Source organism: Capricornis sumatraensis, chromosome 10, assembly GCF_032405125.1.
Source record: "Capricornis sumatraensis isolate serow.1 chromosome 10, serow.2, whole genome shotgun sequence".
Lineage (NCBI taxonomy): Eukaryota > Metazoa > Chordata > Mammalia > Artiodactyla > Bovidae > Capricornis > Capricornis sumatraensis.
Genome location: NC_091078.1, coordinates 104857055 through 104873765, shown reverse-complemented (window position 1 = coordinate 104873765; position 16711 = coordinate 104857055). Strand labels below are relative to the sequence as shown.

General features: G+C 59.8%; 1 protein-coding gene across 1 annotated transcript in view; it reads left to right on the top strand.

The window, feature by feature from the left end:
- EEFSEC (eukaryotic elongation factor, selenocysteine-tRNA specific) overlaps positions 1-16711 on the top strand; it is a 113541-nt gene that overhangs the window by 38021 nt on the left and 58809 nt on the right. Inside the window, exons 2-3 of the mRNA XM_068982515.1 lie at positions 8857-9064; positions 16485-16581. Coding sequence (XP_068838616.1) covers positions 8857-9064; positions 16485-16581 — 305 coding nt within the window. The remainder of the gene's footprint in view (positions 1-8856; positions 9065-16484; positions 16582-16711) is intronic.

Genomic DNA, 16711 nt, shown 5'->3' with positions numbered 1-16711 from the left:
CCTCCTCCCGAGACCCAGGGTGGGAGGGCCCAGGGCTCAGCACGATTCACCGGCCAAAGAAGTGGGCGTTTGCTCCGCGACCTCCAGCCCCCTCCGGAGACCCTCTGCTGGGAGCTGCAGGCCGGCTTTGGCCAATAAACATGTTTTGTTTGGGCCACACAGTTCAAACATGTTTTTGGAATTGGTTGTCGACATTTAAAAGTTGGCACAGTTCATGCAGAGGCCCAGATTTTTGGCTTCTTTTGAAAAATCGGAAGATCTGGCAACTCCAGGCCCGCATTCCTCTCTGGCCACATGGGCTGGAGCCGGGGTTGGGGGGGCCGTCCCCTGCAGCGTGGCCCCCAGAGTGACCGTGGCGTCCTCTCGCTCCAGGTGGAGGCCCCCATGGGCCCTGTGGGCCTTTGAATTTGCCCACTGGCCCCACCTTGGGACAGGCGTTCGTCCAGGGCTGGGGTCGGTGAGGCTCGGACCTCGGGTTCCGCACCTGCCACGCCAGGCCTGGGGCTCTGAGGTCTGCCTGTGGCCCCGTAGTTGACGGTGAGCCCGGTATGCAGGTGGGAGAGTGAGGCTCCGTGAGCAGGCCTCCCCGGGCAGGCAGGAAGGCTGCTGGGGGAGCCCTGTACCCCGACGTGTGGTGACCTGTGTCTGCAGGCCTCGCCCTCACTCCTGTCTGTGGGAAGGGGAGGCACAGCCCGAAACCCGGGGACATTTCTGCTCTGGGATCACAGGCTGCGTCTTTAAGAGAAATTGTCCCCGGTGCCACTTGAGGAGGACGCAGGCCGAGGGGCCCTGGGCCAGGCGGGGCCAGCTCTGCCTGGGGCCCCACCTGCTGCGTGAGCCCCACGGTGCACTGAGCCCCCGCCGTGCACTGAGCCTCGGGTTTCTCTCGCAGTGATGGGCTGTCGGCGCGCCTGACCAGCCGCGCGCAGAGCCGTGGTCCGTGCAGCCGCGGTGCAGTGGTGAGGCTTTCAGGCTCGTCCCCACAATGGGCCCCAGATTTGCAGAAGCTTAGTGGCCTAGAAAATCCCATGGACTGGTAGGCTGCAGTCCATGGGGTCGCTGAGGGTCGGACACGACTGAGCAGCTTCACTTTCACTTTTCACTTTCGTGCATTGGAGAAGGAAATGGTAACCCACTCCAGTATTCTTGCCTGAGGAACCCCAAGGACGGGGGAGCCTGGTGGGCTGCCGTCTGTGGGGTCACGCAGAGTCGGACACGCCTGAAGCGCCTCAGCAGCAGCAGCAGCAGCCGTGAAGAGCACGGACTTAAAAGCAGCACTTGCCCGGGCACGCGTGGGTGCGGGAGGACCCGGGTCGGGGGCCCCGCGCCCCGAGGGCCCCGGGAGGCACACACCGCTCGCGGCTCAGTGGCCTGCCCCCATCGTGAAGATGAAGACACAGGCCTGCTGCTTGGCTGGTGAGCGGAGCCGAGGTGCAGACTCATCGCGCGGGGCCTTGCCACGACCCCACCCCGATCCCAGCAGGCCCTGCGCATCCAGGGCCCAAGCCGTGAAGTCTCAGGAGCTGTCTGTCCCGGGGATCCTTTCGCTGCTGGCTGCTCAGCAGGTCCCGCGGGGAGCCGGCCTGGCTCACCCTGCCGTCTGGTGCCCGCGGACCACGTGGCCCAGCCTGCTAGCTGAGGCTGTCCGGCCCAGACGTCCCAGTGGCGAGGGTGCTGCCGGCTCGCGTTCCCACGTCCAGCCTCGGTGTCTGTCCACACGGAGCTCTCCCACCCATATTTGGCGATTTGTCTCTCTCCCCCGCCCTTCTGAGGTGTCTGCCAAAATCCTGTATAATTCGTGTCATCTCCCGAGCTGTTACAGTATATGAGGGCAGGGGATAATTTAGTTATTTTTGAAAAAAGAGTCTTAGCAAAAGTCAAAAAGGAGGGGGGAGTTTTCATACTCACTGCATGAAACAGACAATATTTCCTGAAAGAGGAGATACGAACCTCAAAGAATTTAAAATAAAACATTCATTTTATTATTTTTTTTAAAGAAGGAAAAACGAGGGGGGAAAAAAGTAGAATAGTCAGTCTTTTTATCCTAAGTACAGATGAAATTGATTAAACCTTAAAGACTGGCCTCCGCACACCCGGTTTATTAATTGAAGAATTTCCTCTTACCCAGAATGGGAAGTTCACATTAAACCGAGCTGGCCCCTGAGTGGCAGTGACACTTGAGAGCCGAGCGTTCTCCACAATCCTATTTTCTCTTCGGTGCGAGAGGAAATCCTAAAATGGTTACAGGGAGGAGGGGAGGGGGAGCAGAAACCCCACATTTTAAGGAAGCCTTCTTTCATTTCCTTGTAAAGCATGAAATCAAATTATAGCTCATGGCTCACAATTATTTTATTTCTACATTTCAAATTCCATTTTCTGCTCCTTCTCGCTGCTCTTGAACAGGAGTCGTACTGTTATGCAAAGTCAGCTAAAACGATTACCCCAGGTAGGCGACGACACGGTAGCTGAGGGAAGCGAGCATGGCCGGGACTGCGGGCTTGTGGTGGCCCTGGAGCCTGGCGTCCCCACGTCCCTCCGTCCCCTGCGTCCCCTGCGTCCCTGCGTCCCCTGCGTCCCTCTGTCTCCTGCGTCCCTGCGTTCCCCCGTCCCCTGCGTCCCTGCGTCCCCCACGTCCCCTGCGCCCCTCCGTCCCCCGCATCCCCTCCGTCCCAGCACAGCAGGCCTGGGGCTCACAGCGTCGCCTCGAGTTGGGGCAGACTACTGTGCAGGGCCGTGTTTTGCTTTGTCGGTTATCTTCCCTGTTGGCTGTTTTTCCTTGTGGCGGCTCTGGGTCTTTGTCGGCGTGCTCGGCTCTCTCTAGCTGCGGTGCGTGGGCTTCTCGCCGTGGAGCGCGGGCTCCCGACGTGCGTGCTTCTCGCCATGGGGGCGCGGGCCTCTTGGCGTGGGGCGGGGGCTCTCAGCGCGCGGGCTTCTCGCCGTGGAGGGCGGGCTTCTCGCCGTGGAGCTCGGGCTCTCGCCGTGCGGCGCGGGCTCTGGGCTCACGGGCTTGAGTGCTTGTGGCGTGTGCAGTTAGTTGTCCTGCTGCACGTGGGGTCTTCCCGGAAGGAAAGAAAGTGAAGTTGCTCCGCCGCATTGGACTCTGCAACCCCATGGACTGTTGCCCACCAGGCTCCTCCGTTCATGGGATTCTCCAGGCAAAAATACTGGAGTGGGTTGCCATTTCCTTTTCCAGGGGATCTTCCGGACCCAGGGATCAAATCCAGGTCTCCCGCACTGCAAGCAGACGCTTTACCGTCTGAGCCACCAGGAATGCCCCAGACCAGAGATCAAACATGTGTCCCTGGCGTTGCAGGGGAGATTCTTAACCACTGGACTACCAGGGAAGGCCAGTTAACTTCTACTTACCGGGAGTTTAATGCATTTACTGTCGTGTAAAGTAAAAGTGAAGTCGCTCAGTCGTGTCCGACTCTGCGGCCCCATGGACTGTAGCCTACCAGGCTCCTCCGTCCCTGAGATTTTCCAGGCAAGAGTGCTGGAGTGGGGTGCCATTACCTTCTCTAGGGGATCTTCCGGACCCAGGGACCGAATCCGGGTCTCCCGCATTGCAAGCAGATGCTTCACCCTCTGCCACCAGGGAAGCCCCAGGGAAGTCATGTAAAGCTGTATTTAACGTAAGTGCGTTCAGTTCCAAAAAAAAGGACTCGCTTTAGACACACCTAAGTCCCCAGTACTAGTGGCAGTGTCCATGGATGGGCCACTGGGTAACTCCAGACGCCCCCCGATGCAGGGTCGCCTGCTCTGCAGACCTCCCTCTGCCCCCCATCTTTATCAGCCCCGCCTCCAGAAGTCCTCTTAAAGGTCTGCCCTTAAAGACTCTCTTAAAGAGGCTTTCACGCTTCCATTTAAGGTCCCATTGGCCACATGGCCTGTCCTTCTGAACAAGGACCAGCCCCAGTCCAGCTGTCTCTCCAACAGTCCTCTCCTGCCTGGACCCCAGAATCGGGTGGCCCCCGACATCTCTCCCCCCGCCCCCACTGGACCCCAGAATCGGGGCGACCCCAGGCGTCTCTCCCCCCTACCCCTACTGGACCCCAGAATCGGGGCGGCCCCGGGCGTCTCTCCCCCCGCCCCCACTGGACCCCAGAATCAGGCGGCCCTGGGCATCTCTCCCCCCTACCCCTACTGGACCCCAGAATCGGGGCGGCCCCGGGCGTCTCTCCCCCCGCCCCCACTGGACCCCAGAATCAGGCGGCCCTGGGCATCTCTCCCCCCTACCCCTACTGGACCCCAGAATCGGGGCGGCCCCGGGCGTCTCTCCCCTCACCCCCACTGGACCCTAGAATCAGGCGGCCCTGAGCGTCTCTCCCCCTGTCCCCACTGGACCCCAGAATCGGGGCGGCCCCGGGCGTCTCTCCCCTCGCCCCCACTGGACCCCAGAATCAGGCGGCCCTGAGCGTCTCTCCCCTCACCCGCACTGGACCCTAGAATCAGGCGGCCCTGAGCGTCTCTCCCCCTGTCCCCACTGGACCCCAGAATCGGGGCGGCCCCGGGCGTCTCTCCCCTCGCCCCCACTGGACCTCAGAATTGGGCGACCCGCCCCGCCCCGCCCCGCCCCACTGTGAGCCCTCTCCCCTGCCCAGCCCCTCCCTCCCAGGGCCTGGTTTTCCGTCTGTTCACAGCCTTCAGCATAGGCTCGAGCTGGGGCCGGGCTTAATCAGTCTGTGAGCCTGAGCTGGCAGACAGCGGCCTCCCCAGCCTCCCCTCGGTTGACCAGGAGTGCAGTCCTGACGCTGAGAGTCTGCTCCCTGCTGGCATGCAGAGTGGCCTGAGTGCCTTGCCATGGCCGGGGGCTGCGAGGGGAGGCTCGAGTTGTCCACCCCCTGCCCCCCCACCTCTGCTGCCTCCTGGGACCCTCGGGATGGGAGAGGAGACTGCCAGGCCCAGAAGGGCTGGTGCAGACGGGACCAGGACGCTCGGCTTCGTCCACGGCCTCCGTCTGGCACCGCACGCTGCCTCCGCAGTAGGCACTCGGCTCAGCCAACGCCGGGGCCTTCTGAGGGGTCCCGAGGTCACAGCGGCTCGAGGGGCTCCGCTGGAAGCCGGGTCAGAGCCAGGAGCCACCCGCGCCCGGCACCAGCCCCCGGTCACTCTGTTTCTTCCCCGCACTTTGATCCTGGGACAGGAAGTGACATGACTGGCCCGTCTTGTCTTTCTCTAAATCCCCAGTATTTCCACGGAATGAATCAAACAGTGTCTTTTCCGATTCCCATGAACCCAGGGTAGGAAATCACTCTGAGGCTGCGGGGCCAGAAGGAGCGAGTGGGTGGGAAGCACCAGTCACAGCCTCGCCGCTCACAAGTGCCTCTCTGTGTTAGTCGGCCTATCAGCGCTTCCCATCTGCTTCTGCAGACTGCAGAGTCCTTTAAAGGTTTGCGGAGCAATTAGAGCAGGGCCGAAGTTTCTCAGTACTTCTAAAAATGACAGTTTCCAATTCCATAGATTATATATCTTAATCATTTCAGAAATAAAAGTAAAGAAAAACAAAGGTCAGCATTTAACAAGTTTTCTGTGAGATGAAATTTTCCTTCTGGGACTAAAAGAGGGTCCATGTGTTTGGGGGGGAAGTTTTCAGTGGGAGAAACTGAATATAAAATGTTGACCGTTTTAGCAAAACCAGATCATTAAACCAAGTTTGAGTTTTAATCAAAAGCTATGGGCATCCTAAATAAGAAGTAATATTGAATTTAAAACAAAGAAACTTTAACTGGTGACGTTAAATATTCAAGAAGTGGTGTAGGTGCCCGGCAATCCACAGTGTAAAACTACAGTGGAAGCCGGCGTCCTGCCATCATCAGGAGCGTTTCCCAGCACAGCGAGCACCTCTGTGCTCGGGGAGCCTCTGGGGCAGTCGGTGGACGGCAGCAAGGTTGCAGAAGGTGCCTTGTGAGGGGCCTTGGGAAGTGCCTCAGCGGGCAGCGCCTCAGTGGGAAGCGCCTCAGGCGCGGGGACCCTAGGACGTGCGCTGCTGGGATAGTTCTTCCATGGCGGGCAAGGGAGAGGAGTCCTGGCCACGTGGAATGGTTCTGAGCGATGTCCAAGAGGCCCTTCACAGGGCCCCTGGTGAGTGCCAGCCTGTGGCCTGGAGCGCTGTATGCCCTGCTGGGCAGGAGACCGGCCTGTTTGAACCTGGCCTGCAAAGGGGTCTCCCCCTGCACACACACACACACACACACACACACACACACTTGGCCCGAGGAGGGTCAGGTAGAATCTTTGGGAGTTGGCGGTTGTGGCCACCTTGGGCCTGCCTCCGACGCGGCCAAGGAGCCGTCCTGCTGGGCCCGTGGCTGCCAGTCGCCCCAGCCTGGTGTCTGTGCTAGCAGCCCGGCTCCTGGCTGCACGTGCGCCTGTGAGTCCTGCCTGCTGCACGCCAGCTCTGACCCTCGGCTCAGCCCCGCGAGGACGAGACCCCCCTTCTCACAGGCGGGAGGTGGAGGTCCGGGCACGGGACACCAAGAAGCAGAGCCAGGGCTCGAGCTCACAGCTGTCTGAGTCCAAACCTCCACTCTTTCCATCGCCAGCTGCCTGCTGGCCAGGGCCTGCAGTCCTGAGTCTCTGGGCCCCTGCAGCGTCCCGAAGCGCAGGTGGGCAAGGCACCTCCGAGGAAGCCAAGAGGACCGGGAGCAGCGGCAAGCTGCCAGCGTCCTCGGGACGACCCGGGCGAGCACCGTCCCTGGGGGCGCGGGGCCGCTCACTCACCACCCGCAGAAGAGCCCGGGAGGACGACAGGGCCATGTCAGCAGAGGGGGGACGGGAGGAACAACAAAGCCAGCCGTGTCGGAGACAAGAGAAAAATAAACAGCCGAGGACAAGACAGCACACAAAGAGAGGTGCTGGACTCCTGCCAAGAGGAGGAAGAGCCGGGAGCCGGCGGATGCCGGAGCCTCGCGACATGGCACCCGCGGGGCTGGGGGCAGGCCGCCGGGGGCGCGGGTACCGCCGGGGGCGCGGGTGCCACCAGGGGCGCGGGTCCCGGCTGCAGGGTCCCGTGTGCACCTCTCCTCTCCGAGTCTCACTGTCCGGGTCTGCAAAGGAGAGAGAGCGTGTTACTGCGACTCGGGGACCATGGGTCGCCGTCCAGATAACACTCAAGTTAGGTCTCCACCTTCATATTAGGCCAGAATAACTTCCAAATGGGTCAGTTTGAAGCACAGACTTGTGAGCATGTATGTATACATATGTTTGGCCGCGTCGAGTCCCGGCTGCGTCTTTGAGGTCTTGGCGGCTCTTCCATTGCAGTGTGCGGCCCTTTGGCTGCGTCTCTCAGGTTCAGTGGCTCCGCGGCCCGTGGGATCTTAGTCCCCCGGCAAGGGATCAAACCCACGTTGCCTGCCTTGCACGGTGGATTCTTAACCGCTGGACTGACAGCGAAGTCTCTGAAGCACAGACATTTAAAGCTGTAAAAGGCCTGGAAGAAAACAGGGAAAAATACATGTAGTCTTAAAAGTAAAAAATACCTAGGCAACATACAAAGCGCAGAAACAAAAGGGGAAAAGAGGAGAGACTGACCATTTCCTCATAAGAAGGAAACATTTCTGCATGGAAAGGAAAGATTCATAAAACCCAAAGGTGACTCAGGAGAGAGGCCTGGAATGCGCCTTCCCCACCCAGGATAGCTTCCCAGTGTTTACGGCGTCTCTTTAAATCGGCAACAAAGAGGAAACGGTGTCAGCCGGCCCCTTGCAGGTGCCCCCAGCCCCTCCTCTCGACTCAGCAGTGTTAAACTGTCTTTAAATTGGCAACAGAGAGTAACAATCCAATCCGAAGGGGAAACAGTGTCCATCTGGGTCCCACCCTCCTCGAGGGGGAGGCCAGGCCAGCCCCAGGCAGCGGCCAGTGGCAGAGGCGCCAAGTGTCCCAGGGAAACAGGCAGGAAAAGAAGGCGGGCGGTGTGGGAGGTGGGGGGCTGCAGCCCTGGTCTGGCTGCCAGTCCGGTCCCAGGGACGGGAGACCCAGAGCCCCGGCTCGGAGAGGCTGGGCAGGGCCCGGGGCAGAGACCCCACAGGGTGGTGGGGGTCCACGGCCCAGCTCGGAGGCTGGAGGCTGCGGGGCCGTCAGACAGCAGGCAGGGCAGAGCCACGGAAGGCAAGCAGCTCGCGTTAGAGGTAGAGGCCCCCCGCACGAGCTTTAGGAAGAAGCAACTTGAGGCTGCGTGGAGGTTCTGGTTTTCACCCAGTGGGTTGACAAAGTAACACTGCCTGCAGCCCAGGGGTGGCCGGGGAGCAAGCCCTCCAGCTGCCAGGCGCTGTGCAAACGGGCTCCTGGAGTCCCCAGCGGGCCTGCCCGGCTGCCCGTTTAGAGATGAGGGGACCCGGTTATAGAGCAGGAGGGGCCAGCGTTCCCGGTCAGGTGACCCCACCCAGCGCTAGGGCTGCGGCGCCGCTCACCCCCTCAGCCGCCCCTCCCCCTCTGACCCCGTCCCCTCTCCCCCTGACCTCGTCCCCTCTCCCCTCTGACCTCGTCCCCTCTCCCCTCTGACCTCGTCCCCTCTCCCCTCTGACCTCGTCCCCTCCCCCTCTGACCTCGTCCCCTCCCCCTCTGACCTCGTCCCCTCTCCCCCTGACCTCGTCCCCTCTCCCCTCTGACCTCGTCCCCTCTCCCCTCTGACCTCGTCCCCTCCCCCTCTGACCTCGTCCCCTCTCCCCTCTGACCTCGTCCCCTCTCCCCTCTGACCTCGTCCCCTCTCCCCCTGACCTCGTCCCCTCTCCCCTCTGACCTCGTCCCCTCTCCCCCCTGACCTCGTCCCCTCTCCCCTCTGACCTCGTCCCCTCCCCCCTGACCTCGTCCCCTCTGACCTCGTCCCCTTCCCCTCTGACCTCGTCCTCTCTCCCCCAGGGGCCCAGATCATCGATCTCATGATGCTGGTCATCGACGTGACCAAGGGGATGCAGACCCAGTCGGCCGAGTGCCTTGTGATCGGGCAGATCGCCTGCCGGAAGCTGATTGTGGTGCTGAACAAGACCGACCTCCTGCCTGAAGGGAAGAGACAGGCGGCGATCGACAGGATGGCCAAGAAGATGCAGAGGACCCTGGAGAACACCAAGTAGGCCTGCCGCCGGGGCGCCGGGGCGCCGGCTGGTGTCCGGGGTAGAGGCCGCGGTGCTTGTGCCAGAGGACGAGGAGCCAGAGCGGAGGCTTCCTGACGTGAGCGGCGGGTGGCTCCGTCAGCGCCCCGTTCAGGGACCCAGGCTGCCTGCGTCTTGCTGGCCCGCCGCTGCGGGTGTGTCCTGGGGGAGCGGTCAGAGCCGGGCACCGGCCCACGAGGGAGGGTCCAGGGATCACACAGCCTGCAGGAGCCCCAAGCCCCCCCGCCACCCCAAGACCCTGTGGGTGAGGACCCAGCCCTGCCTGCTCAGCTGAGACCTGGTTATTGGAAGGGGGGCGGGTTTAGGTGATGGCTGGATGTGACCGTCACAGAGGCTTACGGAGTTGGATGGACAGACGGACAGGTGGATGGAGGGGTGATGGACAAAGGCTGGATCGCAGGGCCCTCTGGAGTATTTCATGCCAAGGGGTTTACGATTCTGTCCTGGGGGAAGTAGGGAGTCATTGACTTTTGTGCAGGGGAGTGCCTGAGAGAGGCAGGCTGTGGTGGGGAGGGTCCCGGAGACAGCGGAGAGCCCAGGGAGAGGGCAGCTGGGCGGTCTGAGCAGGGGCTGACGGCCTTGTCCCGCGCCGGCTGCTGGTCTTCAGGGTCCGGGGGCAGGAGGGGTGGGGGACCGTGGGGCAGAAAGCGCCCTGGGTGCTCGGCAGCCACGGAGCACGGGTGTTCGTGCGCCCGGCTGTGTCCTCGGGCCCCCTCGCGGCCAGCGCCTTCTGGTCAGGATGGACCGGTGGCCACTGCCTGCCCCTCAGCCCCCGACCCTGTCAAGCCTCAGCCCCTGCTCCTCCCGCCTGAGGGCGCACACAGTGGAGGTGGTTTTGTCTCCCCGTCACAAAGATGGATATGCTCTCCCCTCTACGACGCTTTTCTCGCCTCTAACACCTGCCGCTCTCGCTCAGAATTCTCCGGTTGGTTAAATTAAAGCTTCAGCCCCGAGAATGGGCCAAATGTGTCATAAACGATTTCCCAGCGCTGCCTTTTGTTAGCAAAATTCATCAATCCGATAAAATCGACACATTTAGAGAAGTGTTGCATAAGAATTCAGACTTTGTTACTCCCAGCGGAAGTGGATGTGAGACTGTAAAAAGGCAGCTAAAAAGGTGTGTCTTCTTTCTAGTGAGTCGTTTGATCTCCCTGCCGTTCTGTTTACTTGTCAGGAAGGGGAGACCAGGTCCTTGGGACTCCTGTACAGCGTCCGCATCGTTTGCTATTGACAAGACCTTCTGGGAAGTGCTTAGGATGCTGCTGGGGGTCAGTTAATACCAACCATTTAGATTAGGCACATTTAAGGGAAATTCTCACGTACGCCTTTAAACCATCCTCCTATTTTGATTTATTGGGTGAAGGTCAGTCGCAGCCTTCATCGCACATGCAGAGGAGACTGGCCTCTGGAGGGCCGCTGACACCTCAGCTCTCCTCACGCAGTGCCTGGAGGTGGGGAGGCCCGGGTGCACCTGCCAGGGCAGCCATCTTGCGGGAGGGTCTGAGCGGTACCCCCACGCCGCTGAGAGCCCCCTTCAGTCCTTTGCAGTGGCCGTAGCTGGTGAAGAGTCCGCCTGCAGTGCGGGAGACCTGGGTTCGATCCCTGGGTTGGGAAGATCCCCTGGAGGAGGAAACGGCTGCCCACTCCAGTGTTCTGGCCTGGAGAATTCCACGGATAGTCCACGGGGTCGCAAAGAGTCGGACACGACTGAGCGACCGTCACTTTCCCTCTCCCTTTCCTTACGGTCCCTTGGTAGGCAGACCCTTTGTAACAGCTGCTTCAAACGTGAAGCAGCTTTCAGGCTAGAGAGGAGAACTCTGGCTGGCCAACCTACGTAAGTATCAAAACCTAGAAAGTGGTAAAACCATGGTGCTTTATTTTTCCTATCCAAAGAGGAACTGAAAGAAACTTTGGAAAATAGAGACAAGTTGTTACAGAAGGTGAAGCCCCCGAAAGATTTCTCAGAGCAGCGGCTGCTAATGTGATCCATCCCATTCCCTTCTTCTACCCGCGCCCTGCGTCACCGCACCGTCTCCCACGTTCAAAAGCACGACATTTGGGCTTTTATCCATGTGTGAACGCACTGTTGCGGTGTTGAGCGCCTTCGCAGAGCGGGGCCCCGCCACCGCTGCCTGCAGGCCTTGTTCGTGGTCCCCGAAAGCCCTGTCCCCACTGACCGGCCACGGCTCCCCGCTGTCCCCCGGGCCCTGCTGGCCTGACCGGCCACGGCTCCCTGCTGTCCCCCGGGCTCTGCTGGCCTGACCGGCCACGGCTCCCCGCTGTCCCCCAGGCCCTGCTGGCCTGACCGGCCACTGCTCCCCACTGTCCCCCGGGCCCTGCTGGCCTGACCGGCCACGGCTCCCCGCTGTCCCCCGGGCCCTGCTGGCCTGACCGGCCACGGCTCCCCGCTGTCCCCCGGGCCCTGCTGGCCTCTGCTCTTCCCCTGTCTCTGGGAGTCTGACTGTTCTGGGACCTCATGGAAGTGGAAGCAGCCGCACGTGGCCTTCTGCCTGCGCCGCTTCACTGAGCACAGGGCTCCAGGTCCGTCCACGCTGGGGCGTGTGTCAGACTCGCAGCCCTTTTTCCTCGGGGCTCGGGCCGTGTTTTGCGTATCCGTTCCTCTCTTGATGGACACGTGTTGCCTTCTCTTGGCTGTGGGCAGTGATGCTGCCAGGACCATGGGGTGTGAGCCTGGGGTGGGCCTGGCTCGCGTGGCGACGCGCTCTCTCGGTGGCTCTCTGGGGGCCCCTGCTCCGCCTCCCACGTGCTGCACGCGGCTCCAGGCTCCGTGGGCATCCTAGGAGGTGTGGCGTGGCGCCTCGCTGTGGCCTTGGCTCGCCTTCCCTGGTGGCTGCCGTGGAGACTCGTGTGTGTTGGCTGTTGTCTGTCTTCTTTGGAGAAATGGCCATCAGGTCCTGTGCCCATTTTTTGATCAGGTGTTTTGTTCTCGAGCTGGAGGAGTTCTTTACGTGTTCTGAAGGCTAAACCCACGCCAGACTTGTGAATGTTTCCTTCTGTTCTGTAGGCTGCCTTTTACTCGCTGGATAATATTCCTCGACGCACAGAAGTCCTCAATTTTGATGAAACCCAGTTTCCTTCTTGCTTTTTCTTTTTTGCCCGTGTTTCTGGTGTCATATCCATGAAATTGTTGCCACATTCGATGTCACGAAGATTTTCCCCAGTCTTCTTTTGCCTGAGAACTTTGTGTTAGTTCCTAAGCACAGGTCCTTCCTCCGTTGCTGGTCGTCTTTTCTGTATGGGCTGCATTAAAGGCTCACCTCCACCCCTCTGCAGACGCCCAGTGTTCCCGGCAGCATGTTCCCCTTTTGTGCTTTTACGTGTGGGCTCCAGAGGCCCCTGTCTGTCCCGGCCAGCACTGCCCCGCCTCAGTCCCCGCCCCTTTGTGGAAAGCTTGCCTCGGGAATCTAAGCCCTCCACCTTTCTGCTGCTGTTTCAAGACTGTTTTCACTTTGGGGTCTCCTCGCGATTCCCATCTGATTTTGAGGGTCTCCTTTTCCATTTCAGCACAGAATGGTGGTTAGAATTGTAACAGGGACTGCTTTGAATCTGGAGATGGTTTTAGGTAGAATGGACACCTTAACAGGAGTAAGTCTTGCAGTTCACTGACACGAATGTCTTTCTCTTTATTTGCATCTTCACAAATGTCTTGTATCCAGGTTTTGTTGTTTTTGGTATACAAGCCTTCCCTGTCCTTGGTTAGCTTTATTCCTAAATACTTCATTCTTTTAGGTGCTGTTTTAAGTGGAAGTGCTGTCTTAATTTCCACTTCAGATTGTTTTGGCTAGTATATAGAAACACAGGTGATTTTTGTGTGTTGACCTCGTACCATGCAACCTTGCTGAATTCAGCTCTCCCCCTTTGAGCACACAGCTGTGGTCCCGAGGTTTTCGCCTTCCTGACTTGTGCTTCTGTTACGTTAACATTTTATGGAGCAGTTCTTCATGTGCCCGTGACTCTGTTGCTGACCCTTGGGAAGGGCTTACGTTTCCTTTCTTGTACATAAATAATCCCTGATGAACATCTCTGACCAGCACTCAGCTGTGTCCGCACTGTCAGCTTTTCCTCTTAAGAGAGCTCCGGGTCACGGGGTGGGAGCCCTTCCCAGCCCTTTGCGCATCTCTGGGCACTCTGACGTTTCTCACAGGCGAAATCTAGCGTCTAATTTAAAGACAGATTTGAAAACTCTAAGGTAGAATGTTGCTTCACTCTCGTCACGATGATGGGTGGTTCTTTAATTACTGCTGAGACTGAGCGCCTTTCCTTACGTCTGTGAGTGCTGGTTTGTGTCTAACTTGAGCCTGTGTGTGCTGTCTGCTTGCCTCTTGCGATTTTGGTGCTCCCTTTTTGATTCTCACGGGTGTCTAACGTCAATGAGGCTGCCACCAGCTACCCTCCGCCGGCCACATTTCCTGTAAGCAAGGCTTCAGCGTTTGTTGCCTTTCCGTTTTTTGGTTTTGCTTTTTTTTACTTGCAGAAGTGTCTAACTTTTACGTAGTCAAGCTGTTTGATTATTTTTCTTTGTGATTTCTTTATCTCTGAAAGCATTTAAGTTTACTCTTGCCTGAGCATTTATCAGTGTTCACAGAAATAAAAATAGAAGGTAACAATGTGCCCGTACCTTCGCAGCGCATCAAGTCACAGTGCTTCCCCGCAGGCCCCGCCTGTCTTCCCCACACGCACGGAGTCGGGGAGGCTGTTATCCACACCGACGCCGTGCTCTGTTCTAGGCTGTTCTGCTTCTCCACTGCGGTTGCCGTCTGACAGCATCCTGGGGACTCTTCCTCCCAGACCCGCTCTGGTTCCCTCCTGTTTCCGTTCTAACCAAGCTGTCTGCTTACAGCGCCCCTTCCCTCAGCCTGGGGGGCGACAAGCCCCTGGGCCCGGTGGCCCCCTGCACGGTGCGTGGTGCACCCCTGCTCGCAGCTGACGTGGTCTCCGGCACTGACTTCCTCTCCTGGCCTCTGTGTTCCTTCCTCTGTGGAGCGCAAGCTGATAGGTCTGGCCTCGGTGTGTTTATCGTCAGGGAGCCTTGGATGTGGGGTCCGGACGACCAGGGCCTTCATGACGAGCTGTCACGTGTGGAGCACCTGCTGTGCGCTCGGCCCTGGGCTGGGGCTTCCCCTCGCAGCCAGCTGCTCACGGTCACCCCCAGCTCTGTGTCTGGCTTGACTTGTGAGCAAAGGAATCCTAAGTATCGCTCGTATCTTTTAATACCATTACTTTGCATTTTGCTTTTCCAAACCTGAGGCTCAGATTCCCTCTGTGTGCATCTTCTGTGTTCATCACACACACACGCACACACAGATGCCCGTGTGTGTGATTTTAGCTGATCTGAGGTGGGTCTTGTGTGCTGACGAAGGTCAGCCTGTGTGCATAGTCAGCAGCTCTGGGCCCGGCTCCCCAGTGAGGGGCCACAGCGGTGGGCGCGGGGGGGAGCCTGGGAAGAGGAGGCGCCCTCATCACCCCACCCCCACCCCTCGCTGCTGGGCGGAGGGGCTGTGCCCCGGGCTCTTCCCGCCGTGTCTGGCCAGCGCCCCTGTGTCCCTAGAGCTCAGACAGCAGCCTAGGTCTGAACTGGGCAAGGGGGCCGCCCGGCCCCCAGGAGCCAGCAGCCAGGACACGCGGGGCGCTCAACAGACCAGCAGGCAGGTCCTCGGGAGCCTGGGAAAAGGCCAGACACCAGCCCAACACGCCGTTGCGTTCTGTTACAGTGCATTGCCCAAAAGGGTTTGGATAAACAATAATTGAATTTCCGAAAGCTTTATGGTTAATCGCTGGAATTCTCAGCGCCTGCCTTCCCCTCCTCTGCAGCCCTGGGCCCGGGGCTGGCGGAGCGCGGGCCGAGGTGCACATGGGACGGGCCTGCGCCCTTCTTCGGGCAGAGCACCAGGCCCGCGCCCTGCTTCGGGCTAAGAGCCGAGCCGGGCCTGCGCCCTGCTTTGGGCTGAGAGCCGGCTTCCCCAGGAGCCGCCAAATAGGAGAAATGACGCCGTTTCCCTGGGAAGGGGCTCTGAGGGGCGCAGACACGCTGCCGTTTGCAGTGGCCGCCCGGCTGCTGGTTTCCACTCTGACCGAGAGTCGAGCGCTTGAGGCTCCTGCAGGGGCGAGGCTCCTGCAGGGGCGAGGAGGGCGCATGGGAACGGGGCAGGTGACAGCACCGTGGCGGCCCCCTTGCCGAGGGGCTGGTGCTGAGCTCTGGCTGTTTCTCCTGGCTGGACCTTGCGTAGACGGCTTCGGGCCTCTGTTGACCTGCAGGGTTCTGAGAAGGCTGGTTCTGATCATGTTTCCAGCGCTTTTATGAAGAGCCTCTGTGAGAGTCTTCACTCCACACTTGACTGGGTGTTTGGTTTGTTGAGTCTTTGACATGCACCTCGTGAACGTGCCCAAATCAAGGCACCTCCGCCAGCATGCTTCTCTCAGGGTTGTTTGTAACAGTGAAGACTCTGAAATGTCCTGGATGAGTCCCATTCGTGGGGACAGCGTGCGCATCCCGGGCCCCGCGGCGATGCCACTGTAAAGGGCAGAGGCGGCCCGGGTCGCGAGCCCGAGCTCTGGAGGCGCCGCCTGCAGCCTGCTGCCGCTGACGGCGGGGGTCGGCACAGACTAACTCGCCTTCTGAGCCGTTCCTTCACGTCTGTAAGGTGGCGACACTTCCGTCCTCATTTTCTGGGGTTTCAGTGAGAGCGTCCGTGTTGTATTCTTGGCATAGTCAAATGAGCCTTATTGTTGTCGTTTTTCAACAGGAAAGTCTTTCTAATATGCTGGCAAATAAACTAGAAGGATATGAAACTGTGTGACTAACGGAACCGAAATATGAAAAGGTAGTTCCTTGGCAATGCATGGAGAGACCGAGGTTGGAAGCTAGGATTACGGTGATGAATCCCACCACAGTGATGGGATTGCACACGGAATGTTTTCTCTTTTCTGTGTTTTGTGTTTGTTTTCCAGTGGAAAATGTCAGTGTCTACTCCATGGGAGTCTTTGCTTAAAGTAGCAGGGCTTGGGAGGCCAGAGGCTGTGGAGTGGCCTGCAGGCGCCCGGCGTGTCCTAAGTCCCTGCAGGAGGCTAGGCAGGGTCCGGTGGTCTTCCCCAGGGGTCTTTACTCAGGGACAGGGCCTGGGCCTCACTGCGCTCCCTCAGGAGGGCTCAGCGAGGAGCTTAAACCCAGGGCCCCTCTAACATTTGTGGCTCAGCACGAGATGCTCCTTCGGGCCTCCGCATGGGGTCACCGGGCGGGAGCGTGACGGCCACCCTGCGGTCCCTCTGGCAGGGTGGGCACGGAGGCCTCCATCGCGCTTGGTCCTCCGGCAGCCCCGGATGCGCTCGGTGACCTCAGTGGGCCTGTCTCTGTTCCAGGTTCCGGGGCGCACCTGTCATACCCGTTGCGGCCAAGCCTGGGGGACCAGACGCCCCTGAAACGGAAGCCCCGCAGGGCATCCCGGAGCTCATCGAGGTACGTCAGCTGCATCCACGCGGGGCTCCGCCTCCCTGCCCTTCCTCATGGGGTTAAACCCGAGCAGAACCGGTGTCTCCACCCGCAGCACAGGCCCGGCGTCCCATCAGAGTGCTTCTGGCGGGGAGGT